A 19,325-nucleotide genomic window follows, 5' to 3' on the forward strand; every position below is an offset into this window, starting at 1 on the left:
CAGCAAACCATTTACAGCAACAGCAACAACAACAACAACAACAGCCGCAACAACAGACTTTGCAACCACAACAACAACCAATGGGTGGCATGTACTTGGCCCATAGTCCCGGATTGCCAACAGTAAAGATAGAAAACTCAATGCTAGATATGGATAGTCGAAGTTGTCCATCGGTGGAAAGTACATATCCAAATTATAATTATCCCTCACCCAGATCCACATGCAGTACGGTGGATAGTATAAATGGCAATATGATGAAACCAACAGATCTGGCACCGCCTCAAGAGAACTGGAATTTTAGTGTGAATATGAATACAAATGGTGACAGTTCTTGGAGTCCCACATCCTTTAATGGCGGCAGCATAACGCCCACAAATATTTTGCCATATAATAATTCACCATCGCCTAATCACAATAATGTTAGTAGCAATCATAATAACAACAACAATATATTTAGTGTCAATATGAATGACATAAGTCCACCAAATGCTACGCCAACGAATTTCATGCCATACCAAACAATAGCTAAGCAGCCATTTGACACAAGTCATCATCATCAACAGCAGCAACAGCAACAACAGCAACATCAACACCAGCAGCAACAGCAACAACAGCAACATCAACACCAGCAGCAACAGCAACAACAGCAACATCAACACCAGCAACAACATGAAGAGCCTCGACAATCGTTTAGTGATCTAATATTATCGAGTACCTTAATGGATTTTCCAACCACAACCAGCGGCATATTGGAGCAAATCGATACCAACGATTTAATACAAGATATGGAACAAACACTAAATTTAGGCAATTTGGGCATGACTGCACCGAGCCAAGTGAACAAATATTAATGTACATACAGTTTTTTATATATGTATATATATATACATATATTTCTAAATATTTTACTTAAATAATCGTTTTCTTTCATAAACACAGTTAATATTAAGCATATGTAGTTTTTAGGCAAAATTATAAAAAAAAAAATTAAAATATTCAAAAAAACTGATTCCATTTTAAGTTGAAATTGGCTAAATAGCGTATACTTTTGTATATATATATATATGTATATATTATATACGTATGTTGTAAGCAAATTCTGAATCTCATTTATATCAATGCTTAATGCTTGGTTACACAATCTTTGTATAACGAAATGAACAATAATATTTAAATAATAAAACATAACTTAAATAAAATGTACATTATGAATGTAATGTAATGTAATGAACTTCAATTTTAAATTTGAATTTTCCATAGGAATGCAATAGGTGGATAGGATTTTTTGAGGGGTATACAATATCGTGGCAATCACCCACACTTAACGACAGAAATATGGTTGTCCGAGATTCGAATTATTCTCATTACGCATGCCGGCAAAGAAACGATTGATATCCTCTTCGGTAACTACCTTCTTACTGGCAGCAAATGTATGCAAATATTCCTTCAATTTATCCTTCATGCGATTGTATTCAGTAATTGCATCGATTTGCTGTGTACGGTCAATTGAGGCTAATGCCCGTATGCCCTGCTCATAGCTGGAATTCTCTTCGCCACGCTTAATACCACGCTCCTCATACGATTTGGCCGAGTCGTCGACATCCAAGAGAAATTCAATCGATTGCTCCTTATACTGGGGTCGGCAAACGGGGCACTGACATAGGGATTTACGCCAATCATTTGTCCAGAAGGCAGCACCTAAAATCAAAAGAATTCGAATTAGTTTCTTAGTAGCAAACGATTTTTGTGTATATCTCACATATAGTTCAGATCTCTACATATATATAAACAATTTGAAGCTCAGACAAACAAAAAAAATTTAGAATTAATATGAATGTGGAATATTTTTCGGAGGGCCTTGATTGCCTAATGTATTGCGGCATGAAGTTAACACCGGAACAGCGGATACTTATTGAAAATTCGTTGATTACTCTACAAAATGAGAATCGCTTTACGGGCATGTATTTATGGGGTCGCATTACGGCAACAAAGAAAGATTATTACATTGCTTTTGGCTATACAAATGATTGTCTAAAGGATCGCAAGTATTTCTATAGCTTGGATCAATTCCAATGGCAACTTTTGCCATTCGTTCAGAGTCCAACCATATTTCAGGCCACCATATTGGCCCGTGAGCCATTTATTGGTGATCCCAGCATGATTTCATATGTTAAGTTGGTAAGTTCCCCTCAATTGAGTTGAAAATATGGATATTAATTTTTTGTTTTTTTTAGGATCCCACATTTGAAATAGTGGCCAATCAGGTGGTTGGTCTTGGTAATCCTGAGGTCATTAAATTGAAGGAGGAAGAACGTTTGGCTGCCATTGTCTTTATTATTAATGAAGAGTGTGCCATCTGTCCACGCGGTGCTCTCTATAAAATGGTCGATGGTCGCGTTATACCGAATCAAATGTTTCGCGGTTTGAATGATTTACAAATTGACAATCTATCATACTATCAAATTTATCGCTTGCCGCGTAATGACCTTAAAGCAAATTTGTCAAAGCGTACCGATTATAATTATGCCATTGACTTTCTCGATACGATCGATAGTATTATACCCGTGGGCCAGGCATTTGCCTTGAATTTGCAACGTAATGAGAGATTGGTGGTAATCAAATCCTGCCTTTGGCTGGGCATGACCTTCTTCCACAAGCTGAACTCGCATAAACATGGATTTTTGTATTTAGGTGATGGTAAAAAGAATTTTGACTTGCTTTTCATGCATTAAAAATGATGATTCAGTTAAATAAAGACTAATTAGCAATAATCCTCGAGCTTTAATGTGTTAGGGAAGTGGAAAATGAACTATATATATATTGAATAAATCTTACCTTTGTGCTCCTTAGTAGGTTTGGGACGACGACAATCATCGTTTGATAACTTTGGACGCTTGCTAGCTGGCTGTTCCTGCTCTTGTTCGTCTGATTTATTGTCCTTGGCCTTTTCGGTGGCACCACTGCCACTAGCAGCCTCCACATTGGATTCATTGGCATTCTCTACAATATGCAATGCCAAGCCGGTGTAGTCTTTGAGCAGCTCATGCTTGTCCATGCAACCATCACAAATCATTTCGCTGCAAGCATCAAGCCATTTTTCAGAAGCCTCCTCTGATGTCTTCATGTGCGGTAGATGGAACCAATCCTCGCAAATGGCACACTGTAGCATCACCTCCTCGGCGGTGCGCTCGGGATCAGGATATGGGCGTTTGCATTTGCAATACAAGCCTTGGAAATTCTGGTTATAGAGATTACCCTCATTCAAGGGTTGTACGTCAGCCAGTTGAGGATTGAGGCAACAACGTTTCTGGTTGCCCATACGTTGTGTGGGACAATCGCAACGGAAATTGCGTTTGGTATAGAGCTCCACCAGTTCATGGTTCTCATGACAACGATAGGAACAGGCAAGACAGACGCCAGCGGCTTTCTTCAAATCCTGACGAGCCTCGGGACAGCAGGTGAGGCAGGAGTATAGAGCCTGCCGTTGAATGGAGCCCTTCTCATAGGTACAGGACTTTTCATCGGAGGCTCCTAGAACCGCAGCATATTCGTCCTCCATTTCTTTTTCCTGCTCCAGCACATCGACCATAGTTATAGTAGATTGCTCAAGTGCGTTATTTGCCGACTCATCCCCCTCTTCTGTGTTTGTTGCGGGCTTTTCTTCACTCATATTTACTTACAAAAAATTATTTAATTTCGGAAAGTAAAAATAATGCTCAACACAAAAATTGGGACTCTAGCAAAACTCAAGTGTGACCTTAGCATTGTGATTTTTGGCGGGCATCACTATAAAATTATCGATGATATGACTCGTTACTTTTGTTATCGGTTACATTATCGACTTTATTCGTGTAAACAAAACGCAATTTCTTGCTATATATTTTATTAAATTAAGCATAAAAAATGAATGCCCCGCCAACCTTTGAATCATTTTTGCTGTACGAGGGTGAAAAGAAGTAAGTATTGGCAATTTACATAAACAGCATAAAAAGTTTTATCACAGTTTGCGACTTACACGTTTTTTGTTAGAATCATCAAAGAATTGGACACAAAAGTGACAAATGCCGCTATATTTACCATAAACAAAGAGGACCACACTCTGGGCAACATGATCCGCAAGTAAGTGATTAGAACTTCCATTTGTTTAACACCAATTTAATTAACAATTCCATTTTTAGTCAACTTCTGAAGGACCCGAATGTCTTGTTCGCCGGCTACAAAGTGCCTCATCCCTTGGAGCACAAATTTGTGATACGTATACAGACCACGGCGGATTATTCTCCGCAAGAGGCTTTCATGAATGCCATTACCGATCTGCTGGCTGAGCTTTCCCTCTTTGAAGAGCGATTTAAAGTAAGTGAAAGATTTTAGCAAAAAGAATCAAAATTAAATCTTTATTTTTTTTTTCCAGGATGCCATCAAGGAAAAGAAAGAAGGCGGCGACTAGTAAACGAACAAACACTTTCGTTTCCTTTTTTTCTTAAAAATGTTTTTTATTTGGACACTGAAAATTACGAAACAATTTAAAATATTTCAACTAGATTCTATAAAATAAATAAACAATAATTTTGAAATAGGCAAATGTCGCAAAATCACAATTTAAAACTTGAAATTAAAACGTGTTTGTTAGTGCCAAAAAAAAAAACCAAATAATTAGAGCTTCCGTAAATCGTTCGCTGAGGTAAATGTTAGCTATTGATCCCTATCTTATCATTGTTTAAGAAAATTAGAACAATCAACAAAAAAAACTAGCCGTAATTTAATAAGTTTCCTCATCGGCACACTCGGACGTATCGTGGCCAAAGACTGCAAAGGAGAAAAGCAAAAAAACAAATGATTCAATTGATACCTATGTAAACAAATAGTTTTAGCTAAAGTATCTAATGTGATAATTCATGGTATATTAGTTTAAACATTCGTCCTAGCATAGGTAGAACAAAACTATTTATCAATGCTCAGATAAATATTGTAAGGCTAAAATCGAATCCCATTAAATCCTTGTTTTGATCTACTTATGACAGTCCAAACGATTCGCTTATGGCAACGATATTGATATACGATTGCTTATATTACTCAAAATTTTCTTACCTTCGCAGGATTCACAGTATTTACGCGGCGCCGGCAGTTTGCGTTCCTTGTTCTCATTGTTGTTGGCTTCGCTGGCTGGAGGCGGCGAATCATCAAGATCATCGCTCGCCTGCAAGGGACAGTCTTCAGTTTCATGCTTATCGAACTCATCACAAATATCGCAAAAGAGACGCGGCGCTGGTTTCCGTTTGGCTAGCATATCAAAGGCATGTGGCCTAGAGAAACAATTGGATTTTTATCCATTCACATTTCACAAAATTAAAGTCAATTTGCTTACTTGGTGAAATCTGTGGGCAGCGTTTCCAGTGTCTGTACTTTGGCTTTGAGTGCATCATTCTTTTGCTGCATATCCGCAATTATGGAGTTCAAAAAGTTTATTTTGGCCAAACTGATCTCAGTGTCAGCTAGCTGTAAAGGAAATACCAATAGTTAAAAGTTCCACCAATTCAATTGGGTTTGTTTATGTATTTACATACCGCCACTTCATCGCCTTGGCCTTGTGATGCGTTGTTCGTTCCATTAACCTGTGCCTTGAGAGTCGCAACTTCGCGTGCCTTTTCCAATTCAAGGGATTGCAATTGTCGGGATAACTGCTTGCATTCCTCTTGTGAAGCATTATGCGCTTGAATGGTTTGTTGCAGACCCATTTCCAAGTCATGAATGCGTTTATTAAGTTGTTCTATATTTGTGGTTTTTATTGAGGAAGCTTCATCCATTTCATCGATGACTTTTTGATATTCCGCCAAACGGTCCTCGAATTCGTTACCCTTCTCCAGTAGGATTTGTTTTTGCTGAAGAGATTTTTGTAGTTCTTCATTGGCAGATTGAAGCTGCTGCAATTGCTCCTTGGATTTTGTGGACTCATCTAGTAATTCTCTTTCCTTTTGTTGCAATTTTTCCAATTTCTGTTGTAATTCATCGCAGGTGACTTGATGAGTCTTTATTGTATCGGAGGATTCTTTAAGTTTCGATTCCAATTTCTGGTTAAGCTCTTCTTTTTGTTGCACCGATTTCAATAGTTCTTCTCTGACCTGTTGAATTTGCTCCAATTCTTCACTGAATTTGGTGGACTCTTTATGGGAATTCATTTCCTGTTGCTGCAATTGTTTAAACTTTTCCTGTTGGTCGGCCAATTGAGCGTTAGTGTCGCCTAAGGTTTTCTCCAATTGTGCGAAAGATTCTTGCTTTTCTTTAAATAAATCTTGGAGTTCTCCATTGGCTTGTTGCAATTGGCGCAATTGTTCTGCCGAGTCGAGAGCTGCTTCATTTAGGTTCTTTTCGCTTTGATTTAATTTTTCCAACTGCGATTCCAGATCCTTGTATTTGGTCTGTTCTGTTTCTAATTGAAGATGCGTTTCCTTGAGTTCCTGCTTCATTCCGGTTAACTTTTCAATGAGTCTTTCTGCATTCATATCCGCTTCCATTTCAAAAAGCTCAAAAATGTGCGCTGTCTCGCTTTTTTCTGCTTGGAGAATTTCCAGGATTGTTGATAATTCAGCATTGGTGGCGGATATATTGGCATTGGACACTTGAATGGCCTCGACCAGAGTCTTTAGGTCAGTTATCTTTTGAGCATCTTCACGAGCCATTTGCTCTTTGTGCTGGAGGTCTTGATTGGTAATATCCAGACGCTCTTGCAAGTCCTTGATGGTTTCCTGAGTGCCGCTGGTCAGCTGGACTTGTTCTGCTTGAATCTTTGCCAGCTCATCCTGGGAATTTTGAAGCAAAGTTTCAAGTTTTTGCCGTTCTCCTTGAATCTTTTCTTGATTAGCCTGAGAGGATTGCAATTGTTGCTTCAATTCTTGGACTTCACTTTCAATTTGCAGCTTTTCCTTTGTCCACACATCTGTTTGATGGGCAAGATCTTTTTGCCCAGTGGATATTTGTTCGGAAACCTTCAGTAGTTTGGAGTTTAGTTCATTGCTCGAGGTTCTTTCGGCTTGCAGTTCACTCTGCAATTTCTCTTGCTGTTGCTCCAAGTGATTACATTTCGCCAGAGAAGTCTCCAATTTGCGGATTGCATCACTCAATTCCAGGGACTGTTTGCCAGCCGAATCCTGTTCAGCCTTTAATTTTCCCGTGAGTTGGGCATTTTCATCGGTTTTCAGAGCTAGCTCCTGAGTCAGTGCCTCAACCTGACTACACAAAGTGTCCAATCGTTGCTGATTAGCCTGCAATTGACTCTCAAGGGAGGCTCTTTCCTCATTGCTTTTGGCACTTAACTCCTCCTTGGCTTGTTGCTCTTCAACCAATTTCTGGGAGAGCTTCACTAGCTCTGCATTTGAGTCAGTGGACGAATTCTGTAGTGCGTTTAGCTGTTGCTGCAGTGTTTCATTTTGCTGGGCAAGAGCTTGACACCGTTCCTTAAGATTTTCTTGCTGCCTTGAAGCATCACCTAATGCTAATTCCTTCTGAATCGATTGCTCCTCCAGCTGAGTTAGTTGTGTTTGCTTCTCGAGGGATTCTGCTTTCAATTTGGACAATGCGTCTTGGATTTCCTTTAGTTCCTGTTCCAATTTCACATTGGATTGTTTAAGCAACTCATTATCACTGGCCAATTCCAATCGCTGGCCGCTACTTTGACTCTCCTTGGCTGCATAGTCCTGCTGCTGGGCCAAAAGATCATCGTTTAGCTGTTTCAGCGTTGCCTGCAGTTGGCTACTCGAGGAACGGGCGGCCACAAGTTCGGTTTGAAGTGTCTCTTGCTGTTGATTCAACGAATCACATTTACCTTGGAGAGCTTCGTGTTGACGCTGCAGATCACCCAATTGAAGATCCTTTTTGGAATACTTTTCGGACGACAATTTAACTTGCTCTTCGGACTCGGCAAGCTGTTTCTTGATATCTTCTAAAGTTTGCGTTAGTTTTTCCAAATTGCCATTTGTGGCTTCCAAGAGTTTTATTTTACTGGCCAATTCAGATTGACTTTGGCCTAAAGCGGATTGAAGTTCTTTCTCCTGTGATTTAACTTTATTTATCTCCTCCTGTAAAGTGGCCAATTGCTTGGCTCCTTCTTCTCCAGAGGCTGCCGAAAGTTGCTGTTGCTGTTCCAATTGGTTTTGAATCAATTTTAAAGATTCTTCTGTCTTTTGTACCTGGCTCTGAGCCTCCTTCAGTTCCTTTTCCTTATCTGCCAATGATTTCTGTGCATTTTGTTTGGCTTGGTCTAAATTGGCTAAGAGTTCATCACAATTTTCTGTCTTTTCTTTTAGTTGCAAATTTAAATCCACCAGGGATTGGCCAAGTTCTTTCAATTCTAGATCTTTCTTAGCAATAATCTCTGTAATTGTCTCCAGTTGAGATTTGACTGATTGTTGTTCCTTCAATGCAGATTCCAACTCAGTATTTTTAGCGACCAATTCTTGGTCTAATTCAGTATTATTTGCCTTCAACTGCTCAATCTCTTTAAGTTGTTGTGCTAAGATTTCTTTGTCTTTCTCTGTTTCTTGTTTAGTTTGTTCCAATTCTTTTTCTAGCTCTTGTTTCTTTAGTTTTGAGCTTTCTACCTCGATCTTAAGTTGACCAATTTCCTCAATATTCTTCTTTAATTGAGCGCCTTTTTCTTCTCCTCCTGTCTGCTGCTGCTTAAGCATTTCATCCAGAGCTGAACTGTCGGCTTTTTGGACTTGCAATTGAGTTGTCAATTCATCCAATTGTTGAGATAACTCCTTGATCTGTTCATCCCTCATACGAATTTCAGTTTGAAGTATCTCACATTCGTCAGATACATTCGCTCTTTCACTCTCCAAGGAATCGGAGGCACTCTTGAGTTTTTGCAATTCATTGGTAACTTGCTGCAGTTCCTCTGATTTGGCCTGTAGTTTCTGTTCATAGATTGCTTCAGCTTCACGTGCCTGTTTCTCATTCTCCTCCTTGAGCAGTGCCAGCTCTGTGCGTAAATTCTCGATTCCACATTGGGAGAGGGAGAATTTCTCAAGGGATTCATCCTTGCCCACAAGTTCCTTTTGCAAAGTCTCAATCTGTGCCTGCAAATATTTCACATTTTCTCTCAAACGTTGCTCCTCTTCCAATTGCTCCGCAGATCGCGCTTCACTCAACTTTTCCTGGGTAATTAATTTTTCCTGCAATTCAGTAATCTTCAGTTGGGAATTGGCAAGAGCAGCACTATCCTCTGTTGGTATGGGAATGCTTTGAAGGCTGGGAGTAGCTATATGAAGAAAAGAACCCATTTGGATGACGTGAATCAAAATCAAAGACTGAAATACTTACCTGAAACTAACTGAGTAATTTTTGATTCCAGATCATGTATTTTTTCTTTATACACTTGACTTTGCGCCTATGAATCGGAAAAAAAGAAGGTAGGATTAAAATTGTATCCGTTTATTAACTTAAGCTGGGAAATGTACATTGCTGGGTGTCGAGATTTATCTAATCTATAGGTATTCAGATAGCAATCCTAATATCAATTGATGCTTGATATGATCTTACACCAATTCTAAACACAACTAATTTGTTTAACTTTACCTATTTTTCAAATTAGGCAATACCACAATGAAGATCTGGGCTACTTGCATACCTTTTAAACAAGGTTGTATTTCCTACATATTAGAACTTTACTAAGAAAAAGATTAATGTCAAGACTCATTTTTCCAGCATTTAAATGTTCTATTTTTAAATAGTTGATGCAAACTAATTATCCGATTGTCTTGAATATATTTACCATAGACTAGAATCTATAAATATTATTCGTAGTTAACTGAACCATTGCAAGTTATAAATTTTCTCTTACGAACGATTATTACTATAAAAAGGTTTTATATAAAAAGTCTAATGTTCGAGAAAGAACAATCTTCATGCTTAGGCTGTAGCAATCCAGCGAATGTAACGTGATTTTTTAACGTTTGTTCTTATGGGGGTTATATAGCTGATCAAATTTGTCATGGTCATTAATAGGTATACATATATGACTGACAAATGTTAATTTTTATGAAAATCGCGTCAAAGGTAATGAAGTTATTGATAAAAGTCCTATGTTTTCGACCGATCGTTGTTATAGGAGCTATATGATTTAGTCATCCGAATTTGATCAAACTTGATACACTAGTTTTTATACAAAACTAACGAATATAAATGTTAGAAAATAAAGAAGTTATTGAGAAAAGTCACTGTTCCTGACTTTTCCGTTTGTATGGGAGCTATTTGATATAGTGGTCCGATCCGGCTGAATCCGAGATATGAAACCCGCGTATACACAAGCCTACATGCAAAATTTTATTTCTGTAGTTCATACGGTTTAGGGGAAATTTGCATTGATCCAGACGGACGGACGGACGGGCATGGCTATATGAACTCGTCTCGTCGTGATGATCAAGAATATATATATTTTATATGATCGGAGATGCTTCCTTCTATGCGTTGCACACTTCTAACCAAAATCTATATATGTATATATCTATAGAAATCTATATATATATAATCTATATATCTATAATTATACTTTTTGTGCAAGGTTATAAAAATTTAGTATAGTTGAATTATACCAATAGGACCTATAGTTAACATATAGGGTTTATTTGAGGGTTTTTTTTAACATTTCGTTAAATTTTTATACTCCCCTAAAAATCTAGTCTATTGTATGAAAAAACCTTTCTAGTTGATCGACAAATTTATATTGTTTAGTTTTAGCTAATTGTTTTGCTTGTTCAAATGTGAAATTTGAGAAATTATGTAATGAGGTTTAAAATAAGGTAAACCACCAACTAAATATATGTATATTTTATGCTTTTTTAAAAGGAAATTCTCAAATTCTATTTTTATTCTAGTCCAATTCACACTGGTATTGCAATCCTAAGATTGTTAAAAAGATGTACCTTTTGAGTTTCGATGGAAGCTTCATATATGTACATATAGTTGGCTATGATATATTAATATATGATATTTTTGAATTTAACTAAAACGGAACCGATTGTACTTATAAAGTCAAGTTCGCCATCAACATAAAATCTTTTTAACATGTGACTTTGTAGTTTGTCGTTTTAGATGAACATACATATTCATAAAAACACATACATTTTCCTATATGTACAAATGTATATATATCTGCTTTATATAGCTAATCATTAATATTTGTGGAAAATAACAAAAACAATTATCTGTATTGTTCAAATCAAAATCTTAAAAAGTTAAGGAACTTTTAAATCATTCATTACAAAGTTCTTCCAGAAGGAGTAGCGGGGAGTTCTATAACCTATATGTTGCCATCTTGATATGGATCAAAACAAATCGCATTATCTGGACCCGGATTAATCTTCTTTCAGTGCTCTATTTTGAAGTCCCAAAACTTAACTTATTATCCAGCAATTTCTTTATGGTTTTCTGGTTTTCAAAATAACATAATTCGAGCGTCTCCGAAAACTACTGATAAGTAGTACACGGTGCAAAATTTTAATCTTTTCAAATCTTAGTTTCTTGGGGTCTGTTCGATTCTCCTAAGATATTCAAAAATCAATAGAAACTAAATTGAACCAAAGCTAATATGGTTATATTGAGATAAACTGTAATAGTAAATATTAAACATAATTTGTAAATATATATTTTTGTAATGACAAATGTTGGCGTCGTTTTTTAATTTCCAAACATAAGATCTTGTAACAAAACTAAATCGAAGTTCACAAAATGTTCGAAAGTATGCACGTAACTATTCTCCATTTTTGGTTCAATATATTGTACATTCCGTTTACTTTTCCGGCTACTGTCGTTGTTTCGATAATTTTCGCTTAGTTTCTTCAAGTTTCTTATTTGGATAAATTTGGGGTTGGGTGCAGGAACTCTCATAAATTTGTTTTATCATAATATGTTTTACTTGACGTCGTAACTTTTCTTTCTAACTATTAGCAGCAGAAACTAAAATATATGTAAAGTTATCAACAAATGGATGGAAGTCTCTACTAAATAAAACATCACTTTTTCACCTTTTTTTCTTTACCAGAAAACAAATTTTCTTAGCAAAGTTATTAAAACTTTAAAGGTATTACTTGACCTAACAATTTATAATCGATCTTAATATTTATTAAGACCATAATTCTCGATATTATATTTTAAGCAAAAAGAGATCCAACTTGAGTCTGCTTATGTCTTGTTAAACTTTGCAGCTAATTAATGAAACTTTACAGATTTAAGCAAATTAAAGGATTTTAAGAAAGTGTATATAATTTAAACTATTTTCTTGGAAAACAAGACGTTGTTTCATTGAAAACTAATTATATTTAGGTGTGCATCTTTCTATATTTTTTTTTAGCCTAGCCCTTTATAGGCCACGTAGGCCACTTTAGATCGTATTCCTCTTTAAAAATGACACCGTTAAAATTGTCTGCAGTTTTTATTGTGAAAAATTTTTGCATTTGACATCAAGTATATGACTTAAAAAAAGTTAAAAAGAGCTACTATCATGGGTATGAGATACTCTTTTAAGGTAAAAGGAGTCAAATTAAAAGGACGGAGCTAAAAAAGTAATTAAAAAACTTAATTTTAAATTTTACACAAAAATTATTTTTTACTTTTCTTTTCAAGCTTTAATCTCTTATTTACAGATTACTAACTAATAGATAGGTAAAATTTAGTCTTAAAGAGCCATAATAAGTAGGCTATTTTTATTTCCCAAAACTCAGAGAGAAGATTGCATTTCCTACATTAGTATCCTATTAAACTAGTCATATATTTTCTGTATTCTATCAATCAATCATATTACTTCAATCTAAACACTTTAAGGCAATGTACATTTTCCAATTTGGTTTTTTTTTTGTGTGAACGACTCATCTTACATTCAGTTCATCGCCACAAAACTGAGCCTCATCTATAGAGAATTGTAATTCCTCGGATTTTTTACGCTCTTCGCTCAATTGCGATTCCAATTGCACAATCCGTGCCTTCAGCTGTGTGGATCGAAAGGGCAATGAAATAATAATGCATTAGAAACCAATAGAAATCAAACAAATTGTGGGAAAAAAGGTTTTGCAATAAAATATATAAATGTATTTTTATATTTCTTTTTTTTTTTTTTAGATTTTCTTTCTTTTTTTCATATCGTAAGTATACACATGTATCGTAAGTCGTACAACTAAACCAACAGCAATAAAATTCGCTTTCATATACAAATAGTTTTTCATTTTCATATAAAAAATATTCTTCATTTTTTGTTTTTCCATGTTGTCAGCCAAAATAAAGTTTCAAAATTATTTTCAATTTTGGTTTTGGCATTCGTATTGATGATATATATATGGTAAATAAGTATCTTCATCATCGGTGATTTAATTTTTTTTTTTTTTAATCTTTTTATCCGTTTTTTGTTTTTTGGTTGTTTCATCAGCTTAAAACGCTGTGTGCAGCAAAAAATTTCAACTTTTCAAATTGAATCAAAATGGTTTAACAACTTTGAGCACTGGAACTGCAAAACTCCGATTACTCTTTGCTTTTTTTTTTTGTTTGTTTACTTGATGCGCAATGGTGTGAGGACACTGTGCAGGATGCAGTGTCTTTCATGTTTACCCGACCAGCCACGGAACTCGCGTCTCAAGTCAGCCAAACGAATGCTATGCCGTGCTATGAGACGCCTCCAGCGATCAGCTTCGATCAGTATTTGCTATAAGAAATTCAATTCAAATTCAAAAATTGTGCAACAAATTCTTTGGCCATATTTAACTTAAGTTCAAAATTTTCAATTTTTGGTTTTGGTTTGTTTGGGTTTTGTTTTTGGTTTTGCGTTAAAAAGAGGAAGAGTGTGTGTGAGAGAGATAGAGAGGTATCAGTGAGGAGTGAGGAGCAATGGAGGCAGGTGAAAGGGGGAAATTGGAATTCTTTTTGTTGCTAATCAATTTAAAACACTTAAAAGTGCGCACACATACAAATATCTATGCTTAAAAATAAAGTAAAAATTGTCTGCGGGCATAACATAAAAAATTTATTTAAGCAAAATCAATATACAATAACATATATAAAAGGAAAGAAGAAGAAAAAAACTGATTCATACAGAGGATTTTTCGAGTCATCAGCCGAATTATATTCGAAAAGTTACTCTTTCTATTTACATAGAAATCAGGTGAGAAATTGTGCTAAAATTTTTATTGTAAATATTATGTTTATGTTTTTGTTTATTTGTATTAAACATTAACGCAAAAGCGAAATGAGATGACATCAACTCAAGTTCAAGTTGAGAATTGAAGTTTATCTACCGATAAAACCGACAAAAATTTCAATAAAATTTGTTTTTTCTTTTTGATGTTGGTAAAAATTTGAAATATTTTGTGAAATTAAGGCTTAGCTAAAGCTATAATCTGATTGTTAATCTGAGAACTATTTTATTCAATTTTCATGTTATAATATCACTGGGAAGGAATTTAAAGATTGTCGTTAACTTTGATGATTTTTTCTTAAGAGATATTGATCAAAAAGTTATACAACCAGAGGGCCGGGGCTAACTTCGACCGCGTCAAAGTTTGTATACCCTTGCAACTTTTTTGGTAAGTTCTCCCTTACCTATAGCCTTCAAAGTGGAAAAACGTTTAAGCTAAAAGGGCTAATGTGTCCGAAAGAACGGCCTACAATCTTAGTTTTTCTTCTGCATAGGAAATAACGAAGATATTGATCAAAGTCACTGTTTTCCACCGATCGTTCCTATGGGAGCTATATGATACAGCTACCCGATCCTTATCAAATTTGGCACAGTCATTAACAGATATATTAAACTAACAAATGTTTAATTTGAAAGCAATCGCGTCAAAAGTAACGAAGTTATTGACAAAAGTCACTGTTTTCGAAAGATCGTTCCTATGGGAGCTATATGATATAGTCGCCCGATCTTAATCAAATTTGGCACAGTCATTAATAGTTATGCTAAACTGAGAAATATAAATTTTTATGACAATTGCTTCAAAAGTAACGAAGTAATTGACAAAAGTCACTGTTTTCGAAAGATCGTTCCTATGGGAGCTATATGATATAGTCACCCGATCTTGATCAAATTTGGCATAGTCGTTTATATGTGTAATTAACTTAACAATATTAAATTTCACGACAATAGCTCAGAAAATAACGAAGTTATTAAGAAAAGTCACTGTTCGTGACTTTGCCATTTGTATGGCAGCTATATGATATAGTGATCCGATCCGGCTGATTCCGAGATATACAACGCCTGCAGTATATACAAGCCTACATGCAAAATTTCAGCTCTGTAGCTCTTACGGTCTAGGAGGAGTTTGCGTTGATCCAGACGGACGGACGGACGGACGGACGGACGGACGGACGGACGGACGGACGGACGGACGGACATGGCTATTTGAACTCGTCTCGTCGTGCTGATCAAGAATATATATACTTTATATGGTCGGAGATGCTTCCTTCTATGCGTTGCACACTTCTGACCAAAATTAATATACCCTTTTTGCAAGGGTATAAAAACAACCAACAAATACTTTCTATAGCTATATAGTCAATTTTTAAATAAAGAAAAAGTTCATTAAACATAACTTTTAGGATTTGGGATGCTTTGAGGTCTATAATTGAATAAAAAAAACAATTTTAAAACTTTCCATCATAATAGCTCGAGGTCGAAAATAATTACAATTAGACCAGTTTTCGTTTTTGAAACCTTTTGGAATTTCAAATTTGTTTCTAAAGTGATATAGTAAATAAAATGTTAACTTCATTTCGATTCCAACACATTTTTGTTAAGATCTCTGTCATGAATCTAAAATTTATTTGGAAACCCCATATTCATTTCCGTTTGGACAAATTTATTCATAATCAAAAACGAAAATATTTCATTTTTTAAAAAAGGTCGCCAAATACAAAATTACAAGGGAATATAGAATTTTAACTATTTATAATTCCTATATTTTGATCATTTTTCGGGGATGTTTTTGGAAGTTGAAGTGTTCTGAATTATCCTCCAAAGACGACGTGCTAATGTCATCCAACTATACGAAAAGGAAAATCTATTGTTTAATTGTTTTTAATTATTGACCTTAAGTCGTCCGATACACAAACGTTTGATTAAAATCAAAATAGGAAGCTATTTATGCCCCAACTTGGAGTATTACTGCCAAAAGGCGGCTTCATTATAGACAGACTAGTTTGCATCGGGTCAGAATCGGCACAACTCGTTAAGCTGTCATTTATACTACATAATATCTGTATTGGGCAATTATTAGATACTATATATGTATGTACAATACTATATAAACCAGTAAGAAACGATACGATCGAAATATAAATGCCGTTTTACTTGTTTGAATAATAATTAATAAATTAAATTGCCAATCGAATTCGATAGAAAAGATTGTCGGTCTATCTGATTCATACAAATCTGGTGTATTTGTTAAAAAAAAATACATTTCAAACTTGTATGACTTATGTATGTATATATGAAGAGGTTAAGGCAAAACAACCAATTGAGATAATTTTTAATTTAATTAATTTAATTGAAATTTGTGCCAGCACAAATGCGATTTAGGGTTAAAGGAGGACAAGTCCAAATTATTTTTGTTTTGGGGGTATATTATTTCTGATATCAAATCAGAGAATCATCCAAGCATTGTTAAAACTGAACCCTTAACCGTTGTTTATTGCTTTACACCTAGTTAAACTTATGACATTTGTACTTAAGTTTTTTGCTTTGTTCAGTTAAATTATTTGGAGGGTGAATCATGGGGATTATGACTGACAATTTTGGCATGACTGAAAGAAAACTCAAATTCCCCCCCTTCCAAAAAAAAAAAAGAAGATATAATAAAAATTATAAACGTGCGCAAATTAAGTGAGTTAAATTGTATAACAACATTATAAAAACCATAACTGTAAAAAACGGAAAAAGCGAAACAAAAAAGACAAAAAAAAAAGTGTTAATTTAAACAAACAAAAATAGTAAGACATAAAGAAAGAAACAGAAAACAAAGAAAACACAAAACGGGCAGAACAAACCAGGTGAAATGTAAAAACAGGTGATTTTTTGTGTGTACGTGAAAAATGCAACAAAAACAAAAGAAAAATGTTTATGAAGAGTGGTTAATTAAACGATTTGCACCAAATGACTGAGCAAACATTGACTGGAGGGGGAAGGGGCCCAATGACCGTCGTCTCAGCCAACTGGAAAGAGTTTCTTTTTATCGCAAAACCAAACTTTCTTTGGTTTTGTTGCATGTTTAAATTGTTGTTGCTGTTGTTGTTGTTGTTGTGGCACTTGTTGTTGTTGCAGTTGCAATGGTTGTCTGACAGAAGTTTTCATCTTGCTTGGTATTGTTGGTTTTCTAGTTGTTGTTGTTGTTGTTGTCGTACTGCTACTATGATCAGTGGGTAACCAAAGATTTTGCTGTCGATATGGTCGCCGTCGATCCGCATAGGGCATCGGGGCATACATTGTATCGGTGAATATAATTACCTCATTGATATTCTTTTGCAATTGCAATGCCTGATTCTGAGCATCCTCACGATCCAAATCTCGTTCCACCATCAATTGTTCCACATGGTTTTGTTTCTCGCGCAGCAAATCCTATATTACACATTAGACCAAAACAAAAAACAAAAGATCATAGGACACAAAAAAAGAATAGGATTCAGACGTAGAACATAGCCATAGGAGGTATTTGTGTGTGTGTGTGTGTATATACATATATAAGCGTGTAGGTGTGTGTGTATGTACAGAGTGCTTAGGAGCATATAGAGAAGAATAAAACAATTTTCAGAACACGTGACAACAATTACATGCAGAAAAACCCAAAAAATATAAAAAAACATTTGCATATAAAGCATCACCCAAACTCGATTCAGAATATTCAAATTGAATCGAAATTGAGAATAAACTTAATAAGCAATTTTAAAAAACATCAAAAGCGTGCACTAAAAAAAATTCAATTTTATTTTTTGTTATCAAAAGTAAATGGAAAAAAACGAAATAAAAGACCAACCATATTTTTCTGTTTTTTGTTTTATACACATAGCATAAACATATAGAATATAGATAGATAGATATGTATACATATATATTTATTATTAATTTACATATCGGTGTGTGTGTGTGGTGTAGCAGAGTGTGTGTGTGTGTGTGGTTTTGTGTGTGTTTAGGTGGGTTTTTGTTTTAGAGTGTATTAGTTAGTTTTATATTAGTTGTACACTTATCAGGCTAAAGAGTTAATCCAAATACTCATACACAAGGGATAATGCTCAACCAATTTATATACCTATATTAAGACGATAATTTTACAAGCAATAAACAAATTGGCATTACTCTAACCATGGGATCGATATAAATTTTAGCAAATCTTTTTGTGAAAACACATCGGAGAATAAAAGGGCATGTAAAGCCCTATTCAAGTACAAAATATTCTGACAAAAGGTCAACATTCCCCAAATTAATCTTTAATTCCAATTTTTATTCTAAATCTTCAACCTCTTCAATCTGACTTTACAATCTCAATATGCATTCTCAATCTTAATTGTAGATGGACTACATTCTGAAACTTCACTCTCAATTTCGATTTTCTATTATTATTCCCAATCTTCATTCTTAATCCCCAATCACTTTTCAATCTCAATTTATATGTAGATTGAAATACATCTTAAAACTTCTCATTCTCTATCTTCAATCTCAAACTTAATTATCAATCCTGGATCCATTCAAGATCTTCTATTGCAATCCTCTTCTCAATGTGCAACCGCACATTTCAGTTTACATTTTACTCTTCAATCTTCATGCTCAATCCTGGATCCATTTATTCTCAATTTTCAATATGAATCTCAATTTTGGTTCCCAAATCTTACAGCTGAATCCTGGATTTATTTATTTTCAATCTCGAATTTCAATTAAAAAGCACTATGCAATATAGAGAGGTAATATCTTTTTGAAATTCAAAAAACGTTGGCTTATTTAATTCTTATGGAGATTCTATTATTTGTTCTACAATTTTTACTTGTCCTTTTTGTATATATGGGACATTTGTCATTCTACTTGTTTAAAACGAATTCTCTAGATTATAGAAGACAGAGCGGGTAAAATCGTCTATATAGTTTAAACTTTTGCGACAAAGTCAAACCATATGTAAATTTCGATGTTTTTCGATATTTCCTTGTAACTTAAATACGACCTCATGGCTAGAGAATACCTATTATGTATAATTGCTATTGACCTCTTAAAATCTACAACTTGCTATATAAAATATGTAAATAAATTGTTTGAGCATCATTTGAATAAAACTAACAGCGCAATGCAAATTGATATAGCTTCAGTT

At 34.9% G+C, this 19,325-nt stretch overlaps 4 protein-coding genes across 11 annotated transcripts in view; 2 read left to right on the plus strand and 2 right to left on the minus strand.

Annotated features, from left to right (window-relative positions):
- Positions 1 to 1,189: 1,189 nt before the first annotated feature.
- Positions 1,190 to 3,764, minus strand: LOC6643748 (putative E3 ubiquitin-protein ligase UBR7). Its single transcript, XM_002067100.4, has 2 exons — positions 2,836 to 3,764; positions 1,190 to 1,698 (listed from the first exon to the last, which is right to left on the minus strand). Exons 1-2 carry the CDS (start codon positions 3,668 to 3,670, stop codon positions 1,322 to 1,324), a joined length of 1,212 nt encoding a protein of 403 aa, XP_002067136.1. The 5' UTR covers positions 3,671 to 3,764; the 3' UTR covers positions 1,190 to 1,321.
- Positions 1,758 to 2,771, plus strand: LOC6643846 (radial spoke head protein 9 homolog). The gene is made up of 2 exons (XM_002067101.3): positions 1,758 to 2,178; positions 2,235 to 2,771. Exons 1-2 carry the CDS (start codon positions 1,831 to 1,833, stop codon positions 2,730 to 2,732), a joined length of 846 nt encoding a protein of 281 aa, XP_002067137.1. The 5' UTR covers positions 1,758 to 1,830; the 3' UTR covers positions 2,733 to 2,771.
- A 64-nt stretch (positions 3,765 to 3,828) lies between the features above and the next one.
- Positions 3,829 to 4,612, plus strand: LOC6643847 (DNA-directed RNA polymerase II subunit RPB11). Its single transcript, XM_002067102.4, has 4 exons — positions 3,829 to 3,956; positions 4,030 to 4,119; positions 4,179 to 4,353; positions 4,412 to 4,612. Exons 1-4 carry the CDS (start codon positions 3,904 to 3,906, stop codon positions 4,445 to 4,447), a joined length of 354 nt encoding a protein of 117 aa, XP_002067138.1. The 5' UTR covers positions 3,829 to 3,903; the 3' UTR covers positions 4,448 to 4,612.
- LOC6643848 (restin homolog) overlaps positions 4,542 to 19,325 on the minus strand; it is a 39,008-nt gene continuing 24,224 nt past the window's right edge. For 3 of the 8 annotated variants that reach the window (XM_023176718.2, XM_023176719.2, XM_023176714.2), the window contains 7 exons: positions 17,480 to 17,590; positions 12,870 to 12,980; positions 9,319 to 9,385; positions 5,565 to 9,256; positions 5,366 to 5,496; positions 5,089 to 5,303; positions 4,542 to 4,806 (listed from right to left, as the gene is read on the minus strand). In XM_023176718.2, coding sequence (XP_023032486.1) covers positions 4,760 to 4,806; positions 5,089 to 5,303; positions 5,366 to 5,496; positions 5,565 to 9,256; positions 9,319 to 9,385; positions 12,870 to 12,980; positions 17,480 to 17,590 — 4,374 coding nt within the window. In that variant the 3' untranslated portion in view covers positions 4,542 to 4,759. Of the gene's footprint in view, positions 4,807 to 5,088; positions 5,304 to 5,365; positions 5,497 to 5,564; positions 9,257 to 9,318; positions 9,386 to 12,869; positions 12,981 to 13,344; positions 13,688 to 17,479; positions 17,591 to 19,325 lie in introns of those variants that run through there. The other 5 variants (XM_023176716.2, XM_023176713.2, XM_047010677.1 and 2 more) reach the window with 3 other exon arrangements.

The sequence above is a fragment of the Drosophila willistoni genome, assembly GCF_018902025.1.
Source record: "Drosophila willistoni isolate 14030-0811.24 chromosome 2R unlocalized genomic scaffold, UCI_dwil_1.1 Seg167, whole genome shotgun sequence".
Taxonomy (NCBI): domain Eukaryota; kingdom Metazoa; phylum Arthropoda; class Insecta; order Diptera; family Drosophilidae; genus Drosophila; species Drosophila willistoni.

Coding starts and splice junctions, on each gene's coding strand:
- LOC6643846 (XM_002067101.3), top strand. CDS start 1,831: ATGAATGTGGAATATTTTTCGGAGGGCCTTGATTGCCTAATGTATTGC. Junction 2,179..2,234: donor TGATTTCATATGTTAAGTTG/GTAAGTTCCCCT, acceptor TGTTTTTTTTAG/GATCCCACATTTGAAATAGT.
- LOC6643748 (XM_002067100.4), bottom strand. CDS start 3,670: ATGAGTGAAGAAAAGCCCGCAACAAACACAGAAGAGGGGGATGAGTCG. Junction 1,699..2,835: donor ACCTACTAAGGAGCACAAAG/GTAAGATTTATT, acceptor TTTTGATTTTAG/GTGCTGCCTTCTGGACAAAT.
- LOC6643847 (XM_002067102.4), top strand. CDS start 3,904: ATGAATGCCCCGCCAACCTTTGAATCATTTTTGCTGTACGAGGGTGAA. Junction 3,957..4,029: donor CTGTACGAGGGTGAAAAGAA/GTAAGTATTGGC, acceptor GTTTTTTGTTAG/AATCATCAAAGAATTGGACA. Junction 4,354..4,411: donor TCTTTGAAGAGCGATTTAAA/GTAAGTGAAAGA, acceptor TTTTTTTTCCAG/GATGCCATCAAGGAAAAGAA.